This window comes from Ursus maritimus, unplaced genomic scaffold, assembly GCF_017311325.1.
Source record: "Ursus maritimus isolate PB19 unplaced genomic scaffold, ASM1731132v1 scaffold_2, whole genome shotgun sequence".
Lineage (NCBI taxonomy): Eukaryota > Metazoa > Chordata > Mammalia > Carnivora > Ursidae > Ursus > Ursus maritimus.
In genome coordinates, this window is record NW_024424452.1 from 63002794 (window position 1) to 63021964 (window position 19171).

Sequence of the window (19171 nt, forward strand, 5' to 3'; positions counted from 1 at the left end):
AAAAATGAATTTTTGAAATGGCAGCTAATGTTCTCTCACGTAGATAGACGCAAGGTCTGCATCCAACATAAAAGCAGCACTATAGGTAGTAACCTCTCCTAACCCGTACGCTCAAGCTCATGAACACTGCTCAAGACGATCAGTTATTTAAAAAACAACCCATTCATTCAACAAATATTTACCGAAGAGCCATGCTTCTGCAGGCACGTTGGGGGAGGGGTTGGGTAGGATATATGGCCTCGATACCGTAAGCACCTCCAAACTGGAATGCGGCTTCAGTTTTTCCCCGTTTAAAAATTCTCTTTTTTGTTTAACTTTCGTCATTGCAGGTCCCGGAGCTTTGAAGTTCCTTGTGTATCTGCCAGCGGACGAACTTTTTCCACCGGGACAATGCATTCGGTTCACACGGTGGAGGTGGAAGTGCCCGAGATAGAGCAAACATTTTTCGCGCCCCGCTTCGGTGAGGAGCCAAGCGACGGCGGAGGGGCCGGCGGCGGCCATTGGGGGGCCAGGCCCGGACTGCGTTCTGCGCAGCCATTGGCTGGCTCTGAGTGCTGCACTGAGCATGTTCGAGCCCCGCTTGCTCTGGGCTGCAGGCGCAGCCACGGCAGCCGCGGGAGCAGGCGCGCATTGTGCAAAGAGGCGGCAGATGCGAGCAGGGCCAGCCCCACGCGCGTTGGCCTCCTCGCCCAGAGGCCTGCCCGGCGGCCTGACTGGCCCCCGTGCCTCCCCCTGTGCGGGCTGGGGGCCAAGGAGGGCCGGCATGGCCTGAGTGTTGGACGCGCCTCGGCTGAGCAGCGGGATTGCAACATGGGGAACCAGGATGGGAAGCTGAAGAGGAGCGCAGGTGATGCCTTGCACGAAGGCGGAAGCAGCGCAGAGGATGCTGTTGGGCCCAGGGATGTGGAAGCCACAAAGAAGGGGAGCGGGGGCAAGAAGGCGCTGGGCAAGCACGGCAAGGGGGGAGGGGGTGGCGGCGGGGGGGAGCCGGGCAAGAAGAAGAGCAAGTCGGAATCTAGAGCCTCAGTGTTTTCCAACCTGCGGATCAGGAAGAACCTGTCCAAGGGGAAGAGCACCGGCGGCTCCCGCGAGGATGTGCTGGACTCCCAGGCCCTGCAGACCGGGGAGCTGGACAGCGCGCATTCTATGGTCACCAAGACTCCAGACCTCAGCCTCTCGGCAGACGAGACAGGCCTATCGGACACCGAGTGTGCTGACCCTTTCGAGGTAACCCGTCCAAGTGGCCATGGACCCACTGATGCTGGGGTTGGGGGCAGGGTGGTCTTGGAGGATTTGGAAACAGCCGTGGGGATGCAGGATGGACAAAGGACCAGTTCAGGCTCGGACACGGACATCTATAGCTTTCACTCGGCCACGGAGCAAGAGGATTTGCTTTCAGACATTCAGCAGGCGATCCGCCAGCAGCAGCAGCAGCAGCAGCAGCAGCAGCAGCAGCAGCAGCAGCAGCAGCAGCAGCAGCTCCAGGGCTCCGAGGAGTCGGCAGCGCCCCCCACAGCCGCCTCCCCCCAGCCCGGGGCCTTCTTGGGCCTGGACCAGTACTTGCTGGGGTCCAGCAGCGCAGCCCGGGAGGCCCCTTGCAGTCCTGACGTGGAGCAGGCTCTGTCTGCGCTCTCTGACCTGCCTGGCAGTCTGGTCACCGAGCCCCAGGTGCCTGAGCAGCCACCGCCCCCCAGCGGCCCTGGAGCCTTGGCGATGCCTGGCCTGCCTGTGGGCCAGCCCGCAGCCGCAGACTCGCCCTCCTCCACCGCCTTCCCATTCCCTGAGTCCTCACCGGGAGAGGGCTCGGCCAGAGCTGCCGGGCCAGGGGTGGGGGACACCGACGGGGAAGCCGAGGAAGATGCATTTGAGGATGCCCCCCGAGACTCTCCAGGAGAGACGTGGGGCCTGGGGGTGGGAGAGGTTCCCCCGAGGCTGGGGGCAGAGTCCGAGGGGGAGTGCAGCAGGCCCAGCGACCCGGCAGCAGCCTCCCTGCCCAGCAGCCCGGCTCCCAGCCCACGCTGCTTCAAGCCCTACCCGCTCATCACTCCCTGCTACATCAAGACCACCACCCGGCAGCTCAGCTCGCCCAATCACTCTCCCTCTCAGTCCCCCAGCCAGAGCCCCAGGATCAAGAGGCGGCTGGAGTCCTCCCTGAGCCGGGGGCCCAGAGTTGCCCTAGTCTCAGCCGCCGCTCCAGCCAAGAAGCACCGGGCTGACAGCGGCCTCGCCTGCGGCCTCAGCCGCTCAGCCGACTGGACCGAGGAGCTGGGCAGCCGCGCGCCCCCGGCCGGGGGCTCTGCGCACCTGCTGGAACATGCGGCGGCCTCGGAGGGGAGCGGTGGGGCGCCCCCAGCGCAGGCAGCCAAGGTGTCTGGGGCACAGGCTGCGGCTGATGGTTTCCAGAACGTGTTCACAGGTGAGTGCACCCTGCAGCCAATCAGGGCCTTCCGCTGTCACCTGCTCTCCTCGCTCTCAGAAGCCTAGACCTGCTTATGGCACATCCTGCCTGCTTAGGGGAATCCTTTCAGGCCCTGCACACCAGTTTAGTAAAATTTCTGGTTTTGTCTTGTCTAGTCTTGTCTTTCCCTTTCCCTGCCACTACTACCCCTTCCCTTCCCTTTCTTTTTTCTTTTTTCTTTTCTTTTTTCTTTTCTCTTTGTCTCTCCTTTCCTTTCCCTTTCTTTTCTTGTTTTTTCCCCTTCCTTTTCTTTTCCTTCCTTTTCTTTCTCTCTTTCTTTCTTTCTTTCTTTCTTATACAGAGAGAACAACTGTGCTGTGTCTCTCCTAAGTCATCTCAAGAAAGGGCTTCTCTATATGCTGTTCCCCATGTCCAGGGTCCCGCCAGGCTGATCAACTCTTTATTTTTTTATTTGTATTTGTATTTTGTTTTTGGCAGTTAGCTGAGCCATCATTTTCTTTCCGTCCTTATCTTCACAGCATTGAAAAGAACAAAATTGTTAATGATTCTTTGACAAGTGTCAATGTTGGAGAAACAAATGATTTATTCCAGTACCATCCAGAGGTGATCTCTGACTGCTCTAATATATGTGTGTATATGTATGTATGTAATATGGAGTTTCTATTTCTCAGCAATCTGGGTAGACTACTCATCGAAGTTAAGGGACATTCATGTTTGCTGATGCAACCAAATCTAATACATGCTATTAGAAAGTTAATAAATAATGAAATAGAATTATTACGGATAATTTTCTTTTGCTTTTATGCCCAATCAAAACAGGGAATAGCTTGGAGATAGTGAAGGTGAGAAAACCAAAAGGACATGTAATCCAACTGGTGCCTCTCTTTAGCCTTTGTTATGGATTCTGATGGGCACCATAAAAGCCCGAGCTAAGGGGTTCACTTACTTTGGTTAAAAAGCAAGTACTATAATGAGTTTATCCTTTCTTATAGGCTTATAGGTCCCAAGACTTTACCTTAAGTACCCACTGGTAGAGTGAAAGTTTATTTCCTGTTCTCTTACTTCTACTCTTAATTATTAAAGGAAATATTTTTTTTTTTTTTTATTTATTTGACAGAGACAGAGAGACAGCCAGAGAGAGAGGGAACACAAGCAGGGGGAGTGGGAGAGGAAGAAGCAGGCTCATAGCAGAAGAGCCTGATGTGGGGCTCGATCCCATAACGCCGGGATCACGCCCTGAGCCGAAGGCAGACGCTTAACCGCTGTGCCACCCAGGCGCCCCCTATTAAAGGAAATATTGACTATAAGAATTTAAGGAATGGGAAAGAATGAAAATTTATGCAATTACTGGTGGGTTTCTGATAAATATTTGAATGATTAAAAATTTAAAACGTAATTTGAAAAGCTTGACATCCTCTGTTCTATTACTTTAATAAATGGGTTATCTATAAAATGTTCATTTCTTAATGGACATGCTATTTTGGCTAAACGCCATTAATATTGTGGTAGTTACTTGTGTTTACTACATTTTTATTTTCACTTATGGTACCTTTTATTTCACATTTATAGATTCTTAAGGGTAGGCTTTTTTATTCACTTTGTTTATTTATTGCTTGCTCCCTTTCCCCCTCTCTCTCTCTTTTAACTTTTCCTCCCTTCCCTTTATTGTGTAGGTTAAAAAAGTAATGCTTATAGTCTAATACCCTTTAGATAAATTGTAAAAAATATAAAAACAAAACAAAACAAAAATATCCCTGAAAGACCATTTTTGAAAGAAGACAAAAAAGTTCTTGAGTTAGTTTTGTGAATTTAATGTTGGTGAGAGATCATGCATTTCCTCTTTACCTAGGTAATCATTCATTTTTAAATATATATATATGTATATATATGCATTTAAAAAAAAAGATTTATTTATTTGAGAGAGTGCATGTGCAGGGGGAGGGGGTGGGACAGGGGGAGAGAATCTTAAGCAGACTCCCCATTAAGCACAGAGCCCAGACTTGGAGCTCGATCCCAGGACCCTGAGATAACTACCTGCCTGAAACCAAGAGTCAGTGGCTCAACCCACTGAGCCACCTGGGCCCCCTTATAAACATGTATTTTTAAATGAAAATATCACAATGATTCAGATGATCATTTATTAATATTAATGGTTGCTCTTTCTAATAGCATTAGACTTTGGATGCATATTCATTTCTTAAATTTAACAAATGTGTATGTATATATTCTGGGCACCCACATCATATCAGGCGATATGTTAGTGGCAGGGCATACAAAGGTCATTAAATCGTGGTTCTGCCCCTTCTGGGCTCCCTGAGTACACGGGAGCAATGGAGAAGTGCAGTACGGTCCTCTGCGAGCATCAAGGGTAAAGGGACTGATCTTGGCAGGGGTCAGGGAAGAGGACTTCATAGGAAGATTGATCAGAGTCCAGAAGATCATAGGCCCTAAACAGGTTGAAGATTTGTTTTCCTTAAGAGTAAACAAACAAACAAACCTTCTTCTTCTTGTTACTTGCATTGTATTTTAATTTGCTAAGTATTTCCAAATTTGAAATTCCGGACTCTTAAAGGAGTCCTGTTCAGTGAGCACCTGTGTTCTGTTGTCCTCTCCAGGGAGAATTTTTTACTATGCTGGGGAAAAGTGCAGCGTGCATTGTTTCGATATGGAAGTCACCGACTTTGTCTTTGATGTTTGGATATGGCTGGTCAGTGATCAGTAGGTATTTGTGTACCCATTTCCGTATATTTATCTCACCCACTCACTTTCTTTAAAAAAAAAAATTGACAGGTTTGACCTAATCTTGTAACTGGTGGGGAAATGCAGGTAGGTAAAGAGATGAAATGACTTTCTCAAGGTCCCACTGTGATTCATTCAGAGGCAGAGCCAGAAATAGAAGCCGAGTCTACTGATTTAAGTCTGGATGTCCTTGCTTATTACTCATTTTTGCATGTTTGGTAGGTACTGTAAGACAGCATAGAGTGAAAACTGTTTATAAAAAATACAGAATTTTAAGTCTTCAATGACTAGATTTTTCAGTTTTTGTTTTTAATAAGGTCAGCCCCTTTAATTGTTGAACATCTGGCCTTCCTTGGGCTGGAAGAGACTGATTTTTGGTCAGACTCTGCCTCGTAAGTGTTCAGGGGACTGTTCTTGTGGCGGTAGAGTGAATCCAGAATGACACATGCCCCTGTTTCTCCGGTGCTGTTTTCTAGTCGTCTGGCGTCACGTTTGGTTCTTTACCACCCTCTACAGTTTTATGGGTGTCTTGGATATTACCAGAGGCCTGAGGAACAGTGGCGTTCTTCTCAGGAAAATTGGTTTGTTTTGGCCTAAATTGGCCTGCCTTTGGATCCATCAATTGCCAGCTGCCTTTGAAGCAGGTGATCATTGTATCTATAAGCTTCCATAAACATCTTCTATTTTTAAACCATTCAATGAGGGTTGTCAGCTCCGCAGAAAGGAACAGATGTGTTTTGCTTTTTACTGCCTTCCAAATGTAGGGAGAAAATTCAAGGGGAAGAGATCTTCGTGGCACGTTTGTGTTTGTTTGGTAGATAGAAAACCATTGAGTGATGATGGAGACCAAAACTTTATTTTGTTTTAGCTGTGAGAAACCGATGATATTTTAGGGCATTGCACTGAACTATTTCCACAGTTAATTTGTTTGACGTACCTCTTTTTCAGTGTGGAGCAGAAAAAAATGGCTTCTGAAATTTGAGAGATTCCTTTGTGCATTAAGTCTAGCAGAAGCTTGTTAATAGATTTTTGCAGTTGAAGTCTGGACATGTAAAATGTTAAATTTGTGATGCTAAATAAATCACTTTTGATATAGGTATCTTTCCAAAATCAATTATGTGCTTATCTGTCCTTTTTTAAACACATGGAATCAAAGTTTAATCTGTTTTAAATGGCTTCACATCATCTTCAGGCAGCTCACCGTTACATGCTATGAAAACACTGGGGATGCCCTCAACAGCCATCGAAGTGTCAGGCTGCCAGCTCCGCTCTGCTGTTTCTGAGGTTTTGGGTCTCTGTTTCCTGACTTTTAACCTTCCTGTCAGCTATTCATTCGTAGAGCTGTCTTTTTCTCTTCTCCACCACTCATACTTCTGATTTGATTTTTCTGATCCGTTTGTTATTGGTTGGCAAATCCTATAATTGTGATGTAAAGCTTTACTTATTACACTTCTACTAAATGCCAGACGCTGTGTGGTGTATTACATAGTTATCTGTAACCCTTAGAACAGTCTCGAACTATAGCTGTTTATCTCCAGTTTCCCAATGAGCTAAGCAGGGTTCAAACAAGTGAAGTAACTCGCCTACATTAAGCTAGTAAAAGCTTCATCTAGGGTATGGACTTAGACGAGCAAATCTGTTAACGTGTATACAATAAAATCAAGTGTATCAGTGAGCTTTTAAATAACTAGCTAATTAGTGAATGGCTTACACATTAGCATTTGGATTGTATGACTCTCATTTTGGCTTTTCTAAAGGTTATCTTGAATTTTGTGTCCGTAGAGATACTCCATTCTAGGAATACAGGTTTTCTTAACATAGCTTGTTAAATGATTTGACGGTGAATTTGTTAAGGCCATTTGCTGTCATATTTCTAGCGTTAGCATCTGACCAAGGATAGATGTCCTTCACATCCAACACTTGAAGGAAAGTCAGAAATCATCCCTGATGTGCATCTGTCTTATTATAATTATTATAATGCACCTGTCTTATTATAACAGGAAAAGGGATTATATGAATGCTGTTCTTTTTCCTGCATTTTGACTTACTGGGTTCCATATATCAGATTTTGGTAACAAAAGCTTGGACTGGAAGTGCCGTTCTTAAATCATTTTAGTTTGGTCTGAAACACCCTTTCTCATGGTTTCTTTGACACTGGTTTGGATTGAAGTCAAGTTCCCCAGTGATGGGTTTTAATGACTGCTTTATGAGCTGGGCACTGGCCTACTCTGAAGTGCATTTAGGCACGAGGATGTAAGCCGTGTGTTTGACATTGAACAGGTGGTTTTAGGAGCTGTGTTTCCTTCTGATTCTACTAAAAAGGTGGGCTGAACAGACATAGTCAGGTGACGGTACAGCAGTTATTCTGCCATTATTCTAGTAATGTTTGTATCCTAGCTTTTTTAAGTGACTCTCAAGTAATCTTTTCTTACATATATGAAGCTAGAGGAGTCATTTCAAATTAATAAAGAGTAAATGAAATAGTATATTTAAAGCCACTACAACTCTGCCTGGTACGTAGGAGGCACATAGTTGGTGCTATTTGCTTTCCTCTCCTGGTTTATTGCCTAAATGTCATTGCTCAAAGTGGTCCAAAACCAAATTGGTTAAAACAAAACAAAACAAACAAGCTTGGTTAATATACCTAACCACTGTTTTATTCCCAATCATTTATGCATCATGTTTTTTTTTTCCTTTTATCATTTTCTATGATTGTGGGTTTCCTTCAGGGTTTGGATAAGGAAAGCTGGTGATGGAGGGATGGCTGTGTGATTAGGTTCAGGTGGTAATTTTTATTTATTTATTTATTTATTTATTTATTTATTTTTAAAGATTTTATTTATTTTTTCGACAGAGATAGAGACAGCCAGCGAGAGAGGGAACACAAGCAGGGGGAGTGGGAGAGGAAGAAGCAGGCTCATAGCGGAGGAGCCTGATGTGGGGCTCGATCCCATAATGCCGGGATCACGCCCTGAGCTGAAGGCAGACGCTTAACCGCTGTGCCACCCAGGCGCCCCAGGTGGTAATTTTTAAAGTTGAAGTGAGGAGGAGGCAGCGGGCAGACACCCTTAGTATCCATGTTCTGCACCGCGTCTGCGTGGCAGTGCCTGGCTTTGCCGCCTTAACCGTCCAGTTTCCTTCATAAGCTCTCAACTTCAGACAACTTAATCTGCTTACTGTTTTATGAATGTCCATTTCATTTTCCTGACTTGTGCCTTTGTCTTGAAGTTTTTACCCTTTTGGACCATACTATTTCTCTCTCTTGATTTAGCATCTGAAAGGGCTGATTAAATTCCCATTTTCATTTTTTGTGTCTTTACCAATTACCCCTAGCTGGATCCATTTATCTCAGTATCTCTGCACTTACTGTCTCCATTGTATCATGTATGCACTTCTTGGGCTTAGGGATTCTTTAGTCTTTTTTCTCACCTGTTTCTGCTTTTCCTTCCTCCTTGTATACTCACCTGATTCTGTCCATCATCTAGTCTTCTATCAACACACCCACCGATATCTTTTCCGTGCCAGCTCTGTGCCAGTGAATGTGATAGATGTTTAGCATAGGGAGGTCTTCATGAATAATTGTTTGACAATTTAAAAATCTTTACTTATTTTTTTTAAAGACTTGATTTATTTATCTTAGAGAGAGAGCACGAATTGGGGGAGGAACAGAGGGAGAGGGAGAAAGAGAATCTCAAACGGACTCTCCACCGAGTATGGAACCCTATGCAGGGCTTGATCTCATGACCCTGAAATCATGACCTGAGCCAAAACCACGAGTCGGACCCTCAGCCGACTGAGCCACCCAGGCACCCCTGCCATTACTTTTGGACAGGCAAGTCGGATATCTAGGTTTCCTATTGGTAACTTCCTACTGAATTCAAGCTGGGAAATTATTAACATTTTTGATTAGTCGAAATTAATTATTTTCATTGAGGTATGATTGAATCTGATGAAAGTAGAATGATACTTTGATAGAACTTGTTTTGAGAGAATATTTATTCCTATATTTGTTGGTTGATTTAAAAATAACAATGATAATACAGTAATTGAGCTTCCAATTATAAATTTTATTGGTAATGAAAGAAGAAGTAAGGAAATAGAGAAAATTTTATTAGTCTGTTTATTCCTGCTTTTGCGTTGTAAGTAATAACCTGATGTTAATGAAATTTAGCATTAAGGGACCATTAGGAAGAAACAAATAAGTACTGCTTGTGACTTGATAGTTATTGGGTACAATTTCAGTGGCTGAAAACTTTCCCAGGCCTTTTTTATGTTAAAAATATAGATATATGACAAATATGACTTCCAATCAATTTGAAATGCTATTTAGTAAAGCAAGGTATTATCCCATCAACATTATATAAACAGATAATGACAGTTATTGGGTGCTGTAAGAGGACTCTAACCATGCTGGAGAATTGTTACTCTTTGACACTTGCTCCTCTATGGATGAGAGAAAGGGAAACATATGTCTTCCACTTTTCCACTGGGAGGTGTTGATTGAATAGGAAAATAGCTACCACTCTTCTGTGATCCAGCCAGTTTCCACATATCCTGGACCCACTCAGAGCTGTATTTTCTGTTATACCAGAGCCATGATGGGCTGAAGACAGCCTTTTTATTTTCAGGGGGACTGGGATGATTTCTTGAAAAAATTAAGCCTGTTCGTTCTTTGTTGTAGGACCCAGTCATATAGTGGACATATATGGAAGTTAATTCTGTGTCATTTAAGTTGTTGCTTTGCATACACAGGAGGGGAAAGAATGATGTTTATCAGTAAGTTCATAGCATTGCTATGACAGTAGTTCAGGCTGAGAAGTCTTTCAATCTACCTCCCTTTATCTCACTGATTTCCTGCAAGCCCTGAGGCAATAATTTCTTACCTCTTCTTGGCACCCCGATTTCCTAGGTACAAAAACGAAGCTGCTTCGTCCGGGGCTCTTCCAACACTGAATTCTATAGAAGTGACCATTCCGGCAGTTACCTTTCCTCCTAATAGTGATACTCTGCATGTTTAGTTTTCCTTTATTGTTAGAGCTGAAGAAAATCCCTGCGCTGGAGGATCCGTTTATCCTGCGGGATAAAGATACTTTGGTAGTTAGTGATGGTGAGAGCAGTGATGTTTTGATTTGGCTAGTTTAGACCGGATGCTGGTTGATACTACAGGAGATGTGGCTTGCTCGGACTGCCATACCTGATGCGAGTCTAGGACCTTGTGATTCTGAGCGCTAAGGTAGTGACTGTGTGGTGTACGGTTGACATGTTTTATGAAAAGGAAAGCTTGTTGTACAATGTGTGATGCAAGGGGTATAATGAGTATATGTATATAGAATCTTTCTAATATTGACATCAGACATTGAGCAAGTTCTTTTTGGATTTATTATCTATAGTATAAGTCCTCTCCTATTTTTGGATGTATAGTTGACTTTGCATTTTTCTTTTAGTTTAAACTGCTCAAAAAAAGTAGTACTATTAATTCTCTTATGTCATTGTACTTTAACATACAGTTGACCCTTGAACAACACAGGGATTAAGGGCACCAACCCCCACCCCCAGTCAAAAATGCATGTATAACTTTTGACTCCCCCCAAACCTAACTACTAATAGCCTGCTATTGACCATAAAACTCATCAATAACAGTCTATTAAAACATATTTTGTATGTTATATGTATTATTTACTGTATTCTTACAATATGGTAACCTAGGAAAAAGAAAATCTTATTTAAAAAAATAATAAGGAAGTTGGAGCACCTGAGTGGTTTAGTGTCTGCCTTTGGCTCAGGTCATGATCTCAGGGTCCTGGGATCGAGCCCCGCATTGGGCTCCCTGCTTGGTGGGGAGTCTGCTTCTCCCTCTCCCTCTGCCCCTCCCCCCGCTCATATACACACACTCTGTCTCTCTCAGATAAAGAAATCTTTAAAAAAATAATAAGGAAGGTAAAGTATGTTTATAGTACTGTATTGTATTTATAAAAAAATTCCTTGCATGAGTGCACACCCATGCAGTTAAACCATAGTAGCTCAAGGTTCATCTATGTTGGGTTTTGGATGTTTTCAATTTTCCCTACTGTGCTATATGCTTACTCATAATTTTTATTAATGTACGATATTCTATGTAGAAGTTTTCATTGACTTAAAAACTTTCTTACAGACTGAGGCTAAAAGGTTTTGAGATCTCCTAGGATTTTTACTTTTGTCTTATCATTGTCCTGAAAGAAGCTCAGCTTGTTTAAGCCCATTAAGAAGCAAATGGACTAGATAGAATAGAACTATTTCAGGATCACAAATGAATTCATTTGAATACTCTGTGGAAAGTTATCTAAACAACGAGTCTCTTCATTATTAACATGCAAGGCTTATCTTTTAAAAGAGTAATGAAAACAATGGGAATACAATAGAGCTAGTATTTTGCAACTTGTAGATCGTTGGCGCCTCCTCTTCCGCTCCACCCCATTTCAATCTGTAGACTAATACTTCCCCTTTGGCGACATAAGGCGTGCAAATTCTTTATGGGACGTGTCATAGTTTGCAGCTACCTAAGATGTTCTGCAAGACGAATATATCTTACCATCCTTGTAGTGCTATTTTTGTTAAATGGCTTTGAGGGTGTAAAATGTTTGGATAGTATCCTGGTAGTTTATTTCAGGATATAGGATTTGATCTGTCTCTTCCAATTTTAGAAAAATACCAAAGTGTGTTGACTGCGTTGGATCTGGCAGATTGCGGGTGGGCATAGAAGGTTGAGTAAGAGCTGCAGTGACTTCTGTAGAGAGACGGTTGCCTGGGCCAAACGTGATATACGCAAAAAAGTCATCCCAGAAGACTTTTATCTCTGATTTGGATTATTTCTGTAAGGAGCCTTATTTGATTCTAAATTCACAGATCATTTTCACCACCGTCTGCCTTGGGATAGTAAAAGCTGGCATGAAGGTTTAGGTAGCTTTAGGCTAATGCCTAAGGTGGAGCCACCAGTTTCCTTTTGGCTAAGTCACGTGTCTCCAGCTGCTCCCTCTCCTGGGCATCAGGCCCACGCTCTTCCATCACGGCTCTGGCTCTTCTCTGATAATTCCTGCAGGACGAGAGAGTAAACTATTAGCAGTATAAAGACGAGCTGGCCAGGGCAGTTTAGAAACATTCCAGGGATTCCCTACTTCCCTGAGGCCAAAGTTTAGGATCTCTACTGTGTATGGATTAATATTTTAATGCTCTGTGGTTTTATCCCCCCTTGTTGCTCAGTCTGTCTCTTGTCCTGTCCTGAGTCAGTTTGTCAGATATCTCCTGTTCTATTAGTTTCAAGCATTATTAACACTCTGTTCCCGATCTTCAGGGGAAAACAGAGCATTTACTCATATCCCTCAGCACACGGCACAGCCCGTCATTGGTCCGTGCGAGTCTCTTCATTTTGTCCGCATTTATTCCCTGTATAGGTTTCCCTCGTTATCCAAAAGCACAGCGCTCGTGTGCAAACTTGTGTAAGCCAAAATGGTGTAAAGCAAAGAAACAGTGACCGTCAATTTATATGGGAAACATTTGGAGGGTCCCCAGGCTTTTCCCGACACCGTAGGACACATCTTGTAATGGCCGCACCGAGTAAACGAAGACCCAGCGCTTCAGAGGCGGGTGCAGAGGCTCGGGGACGCGCCCAGAGGCGGGCGCAGACGCGCGGGGACGCGCTCAGAGGCAGGTGCTGACGCTGATGTCCTGGCTGTCATTCCGCCGGAGGACGCGGGGCGGCGCCACTCTCGCCGCGGGGGCGCGCCCCTCCCCCCCAAGGGGAGCTGGACAGCAAGTGCGGGAGGCTCCTTCCGCTTTTTGCCTTTTTTCGGGAAAGTGAAAACGTCTTCTTTGGTGGGTGGAAATAAGTGCTCCCACGGATATTTTGCAAAAGCTGATTGGCATGATGTGACTTCTTGAAAAGCAGGGAAAAGCCGGAATGTGCATCTCCCGCTCTGCCCTCCCAAAGGGCATAGGGAACCGTTCTTTGTTTATTGATTATGTTTTTATTTTTGAGGGAACTGCTTTTGATGTTTGACATCCTTGGCATTGTATGTATTTTTGTGAAGTATGTCATATTTCTGTATATATTTCAGTTCATACGAACGTTCTGAGTTGGACTTATTTCTGTGGCTTTTTGTCTTTCATTTTTAAAAGATTTATTTACTTATTGGAGAGAGAGTGGGGAGAAGCAGAGGGAGAGGGTCCTCAGCCGACTTCCCACTGAGCGCGGAGCCCCACGCGGGCCTTGATCTCCTGACCCTGAGATCACTGGGCCACCCGCCTGCCCCTTTGTGTTGCTTCAAGAAAAACAAAAAAACAACTACTCAGCAGCTTTTGGAAAAAAGTTTACAAAGTTTTCTGGGTGACTGTCTTCCAAGTTCATTGCTTCTTATTGCTCTACGATATTCCAAACATGAGGGCTCTGCGGGCTCGTGGGTGACCCCAGACCCCGTGGCTGGACAGTCCTCATGTTTTGCCGAAGTGTCCGCACCTGGACGGACACCTGGACGGACACCTGAAGTGTCCGCACCTGGACGGACACCTGCACGGACACCTGGACTCTCGTTCCTCTCCACAACCACAGATAACACGCTGAGTATCTCCGTGTGGGGTCTGGTGTGAGACTGTCTCTGGGATATTTGTTCAGGAGCCAGGTTGCTGGGCCCTAAAATACTGACTTAATTTGTCTAGGTCCTGCCAGATTATTCCAGAATGTTTTCCCCAGTTTTCACTATTAATACACAGTGAATTAGCACGTATTTAATTTTTCAATTTTTACCAATCCAATGAGGGAAAGCAGTATCTTGCTTTACTTTTTATTTTATATTTGTCTGATGTCTAATGCCTTTGAGAAAACGTTTATTTTTAGCCATTTGGGTAAACCCGTCGTGAATTGCCTGTTCATATCCTCTTATCTTTTCCTATAGGGTTTCCTGATTTCCCTTATTTATTCTCAAGGGTTCTTTGGATCTTTGGATCTTCTTGATATTATTTTATTACCAATGTGAAGGGTATGAGGGATTGTCACTAAGCTCCTGGTTTTCTTTCCTTCTATTAGAGGCTAACGGAAAAGTGATGCTTCTCAGAGTCCCTTACGGGTTTTGTTTCCAACGTGGCTTAGGTTTGATGACTTTCCATTGGATTTTGAAGACCCAAGCGAAGCCAGGACTAACTTCTGTTGTTTGCACTTACAAGCACTGCTGAGGAACGCACATTCTTCCGGAGCGGTGTCAGCAGAGGTCTAGTGCTCAGGTGTTCTTTTCCTGAGATCTAGGCTGGGGCTGGTTTGTCCCTGCTCCTGGGGTGGCTGGTGGCTGAGGGAGCACCGTCTGGGGGCTGGCAGCAGCGGTAACGTCAGCCGCAAGGCTTCCTAATTCTAGCAGTGGGAGTGTGCTCTGTGCCCAGAACTTCAGATCCGAGAAGCGGCAGCCACTTCCTTGGTGGCCTGCTTTGAAGTTGGTTCTTGGTGAGTACTTCCAAAAAGATCCTAGAATCTTTTTTGTCAACCCTTCCAAGAGTCTCTGCAATAAGAAATTCCCTGTTGTGAGTCTCTTACTATTTAAACTATTTGGAGTGGATGCAGTTGTATGTAATCACTGGAATCTTAACATATAGAATCAGGTTTAGGTATTATATATATCTTCCTCTAATATTTCATACCTCCTTCACATCTGTTGTGTCCCTGCTTGAACAGAAATACTCAAAGTCTGATATGACCAGTTCTATTTTTCACTTATGTTTTGTGCTATTTTCTTCTCATTTAAGGAATTCTGTCTCACTCCTAGGTTACATTCTCTTCTCCATAGTCTTCTATGAGCTTAATCATTTCACCCTTTACATTTAAGCCTTTAAACTATCTAGCATCCTCTTGAGTGTATGATGTAATGTAGGTATTCAGTTTTATTCTTCTTAATATGGCAAGCCAGTTTTTCAACATCATCTCCCATATAGTTTTTACTCACTGATTTTTCATGCTACGTTTGTGGGTTTCCCATATATAGGTAAGTTCATTTCTGAGGGTCTGTTCCTTTTAGGTTTGATTTTCCGTCGTCAGGCAGTACTACGCAGTTCTTAAAGTAAGGCTTTGCAATGTGTATAATTACTGGAAGTGTCCCCCTTTTCAAAGTTGAGGGACTTGTCTTCCATGTAAGTGTGGGGTTTTTTAAAAAGTCCTGATGCTGTTTGATTGATATTTATTAAATTTATAGATTAAATTAAGGATTATTGTCACTTCTGTAATATCATCCATGACTGTGAAAGACCTCTTCATTTATTTAGATCATTTATGTGCTTTTACTAGAGTTCTAGAATCTTCTCCACTGAGGATTTTTGTTTTCGTTGCTGATGCTTCATATGTTTTATTGCTAAGGGTAGTGGTATCTTGCTTTTGTATTTTTTCTAGTTATTATTGGGATAAAGAAATCTTTTCAGTGTCTTTCACTTGTGTGGCATGAGTTCCTTTATAAATATTTTTAAACTTAAAGTTTAGTTAGTAATATCTAAAGTTTATAGGTAAGATTCTGATCCACCTATATGGGTTTTTTGGGTTTCTGATCCAATGTGTGTGGTTTTTTTTCCCTGCAGCACTAAGCAATTCTTTATGACACCAGCTAAGTGTTTTATAATTCAAGTTAATTTTGACGTTATCGCCTGGAGATAGCATCAGAGCCCACAGGTTAAGGATTCAGTCCTACAGACTGCCAACCAAAGGTTCAGGTTGCCACTGGGCTTCTGACTGACCAGTTATAGGTTCTCTCCTTGGGTTCAATTAATTTGCTAGAGCAGCTCACAGAGCTCAGAGAAATATTTTACTTACTAGATTACCCTAAAAGGATATAACTTTATTATAAAAGTTTATTATAAAAGGATATGGCTCAGGAACAGTCACATGAGAGAGATGCATAGGGCAAGGTGTGGGGAAGGTGTGGAACTCTTATGTTCTCTTAGCATGGCACTTTCCCCAATGTGTTCACCAACCTGGAAGTGCTCCTAATCCAGTCCTTCTGGTTTTTAAGGAGGCTTCATTATAGGGGTTTGATTGAGTAAATCATTGCCTTTGGTGACTGAACTCAATCTCCAGCTCCTCTCCCCTCCTGGAGGTCAAGGTTAAAATTTCCAGCCGCCTTTTTTTTTTTTTTAAAGATTTTATTTATTTATTTGACAGAGAGAGAGAGACAGCCAGCAAGAGAGGGAACACAAGAAGGGGGAGTGGGAGAGGGAGAAGCAGGCTTCTGGTGGAAGAGCCCGATGTGGGGCTCAATCCCAGAACCCTGGCATCACGCCCTGAGCCGAAGGCAGACACTTAACAACTGAGCCACCCAGGTGCCCCAAAATTTCCAGCCTTCTAATCGCAAGGTTTTCTTCCCTGGTAACCTGTCCTCATCCTTGGGTGCTTTCTGAAAGTCATCTCATAAATTCAGCGGTGGTTGAAAGGGGTTTGTTGTGACTATTCCAAGATGCCTTTATTGCTGTGATCACTTAGGAAATTCCAAGGATTTTAGAGGCTCTATGCCAGAACTGGGTGAAAATCAAATATATATTTTTCGTTAATAAATCATAATATCACAGGGCACCTGGGTGTCTCAGTCAGTTAAGCATCCGTCTTTGGCTCTGGTCATGACTCCAGCTGGGGTCCTGACTCTTGGTTTCAGCTCAGGTCATGATCTCAGTGTCCTAAGATCAAGCCCCATGTCAGGCTCCACACTGAGTATGGACCCTGTTTGGGATTCTTTCTCCTTCCCCTCTGCCACCACCCTGCCCCTCATCTTGCACCAGCTCTCTCAAAAAACAAAAGATCATAATATCACAATAGTTATATAGGCTTTTAAAAGCAATACTTTTTTTACAGCAAAATAATTGAAATATAATCCTAGATCATGATATGCACTATGTAGATTCTTTTGAAATTATTGTCGTTGTTGTGACTTCCTTTTTGTATTGTGTGTGATTAGTTTTTGTGTATCTATGGCTCTCTTTGGGGAGTTATAATCCTAAAATCTAGAAACATTACTAACATTTTAATTTAGTAGGTTGTGTTTTACACTCAACATTAATTAAAATCTCTAATATTTAAAGTGTTTCATCATTTTTAAACAACTATATAATATTTTATCCAACCAGAAAAACACCCATCCCTTGGTTTCCATTACGTATTTCTCCTTAGTTTGCCCACTATATTTTAGGCTAACTTTTCACACCTTCACCCAGTTCTCTTTGTCCACCTTGACATCTGCCCTCCAGAATCTTTCCCATGCATGTCTCAAATTTCTGGTTCAGTTCTCTCATTAATTCCAGGTGCAGATTTCCTATTGCCTTAAAAATATTTTCATAGGAATGTGGGAGTGGATCCAAACTCAACTTCTCTTTCCTCTAAACCCAAATTACTCCCTTATTTATTGCCTGCCCTGGTGGATGGTAACAGTTCTGGCACAACCCTTAACCAGTCTCTTAAGCCAAAATCTGGGAGTTGTGCAAGTTAGCCAAGTTCCTCACACTTCCTCACACTTCCTCTTTATTAAATCCAATCAGTCACTAAATCTTGTTAAAATACACCTCAGAACATATTTCTTAAAATACTCATCTTGTTCTTTCCAGGGGAATGTTTAATGCTCTTCTCACAATTATTCAGTGGCTCTCCATTGACTTCAGAGACAAATTTTAAACTTTGGGTGTATATCCAAGCAGAAAGGTGAATGTGTTTGGGGTAGAGGAGCTAGATTCGCTCCCTTATAGAATGTCCAGCCTTGGAATAGACGGTCTTGAAAGGAGTGATTTCAGTGTTCCCTGGAGATGTTCAAACAGAGACTGGAGGAAGCTGTACTGGGTACTTGTAACCCTGGAGAGGCTGAATGTGGGGACCACTAACATTCCGTACAACCAGAAAAGACCACCATGTTTGACTTCTAAAGGACGAGTGGCAGCCGTGATCCGTTTGCCTCCTTCCTTTGATTTGAGACTGCTTTAAATAGGTAAAAAATTCTTCAACTAGAGGTATTTTAGAAGCTGCCATTCATTAGATTCACGTTTATGGATTTAACTTAATAGATTAAAATTAATTTTTTTCTTTTGAAGTATTTCCCTCTGACACATCTAATTTTTTTCCTTTGAACGTTGGTTTGCTTCATGAGCTCTTAAAGAACTTCCCAAATAAATCCATATTCTAACATAGGTCCTAAAAAGTGGTTGGTAATCATTGTTACTTATGTTCTATGATATTCTTTGGCCAATTTTATTAGATTTATTAGATTAAATTTCTTGATCTGTTTTTGTCCAATTTCAGCTCTTGATTAATCGAAGTTGCATAGCTTCTTTTTCTTTCTTTCTTAGGGAAAGGCCTTGATGGAAGCCAAATATGAACTTTATACACATTTTAATAGGCTCCGTAGGGACTCTCGTCAGAGGTCTATATACCAAAGTCACATTTTTTGCTTTCTTTCTTTCTTTCTTTCTTTCTTTCTTTCTTTCTTTCTTTCTGGTTGACACATAATGTCACATTAGTTGCAGGTGTACAACTTAGTTATTTGACAAGTTTGTGTATATGTTATGCCGTGTTTACCACAACTGTAGCTAACTTCTGTCAAGGTACAATGCTATTATAATGTTGTCAGTTGTATTTTATGCTCTGCCTTTTATTCCTGTGACTTATTCTTTCCATCAGTGGAAGACTGTATCTCCCTTTCCTTTCACCCCTGTTGCCCAACGCCCTCCATTCCTCCCCTCTAGCAACATCAGTTTGTTCTCTGTATTTATAGGGGTGATTCTGCTTTTCATTTCTTTACTTATTTTTTTTTCTTTATAGATTCCACTTATGAGTAGAATCATATGGTATTTTTCTTTCTTGGTCTGGTTTACTTTACTTAGCATAATACACTTTACGTCCATCCATGTTGTCACAAATGGCATGATGACATCCTTTTTATGGCTGCGTAATAGTCCAGTGTGTGTGTGCGCGCACGCCATATTTTCCTGTCAGTTTGTTTATTAATGGACACTTTGGTTGCTTCTATAACTTAGCTA

General features: G+C 42.9%; 1 protein-coding gene across 1 annotated transcript in view; it reads left to right on the forward strand.

Moving 5' to 3' along the window:
• The first annotated feature begins 810 nt into the window (after positions 1 to 810).
• FMN2 (formin 2) overlaps positions 811 to 19171 on the forward strand; it is a 357463-nt gene continuing 339102 nt past the window's right edge. Inside the window, exon 1 of the mRNA XM_040636046.1 lies at positions 811 to 2416. Within this exon, the coding sequence (XP_040491980.1) occupies positions 811 to 2416 (1606 nt within the window). The remainder of the gene's footprint in view (positions 2417 to 19171) is intronic.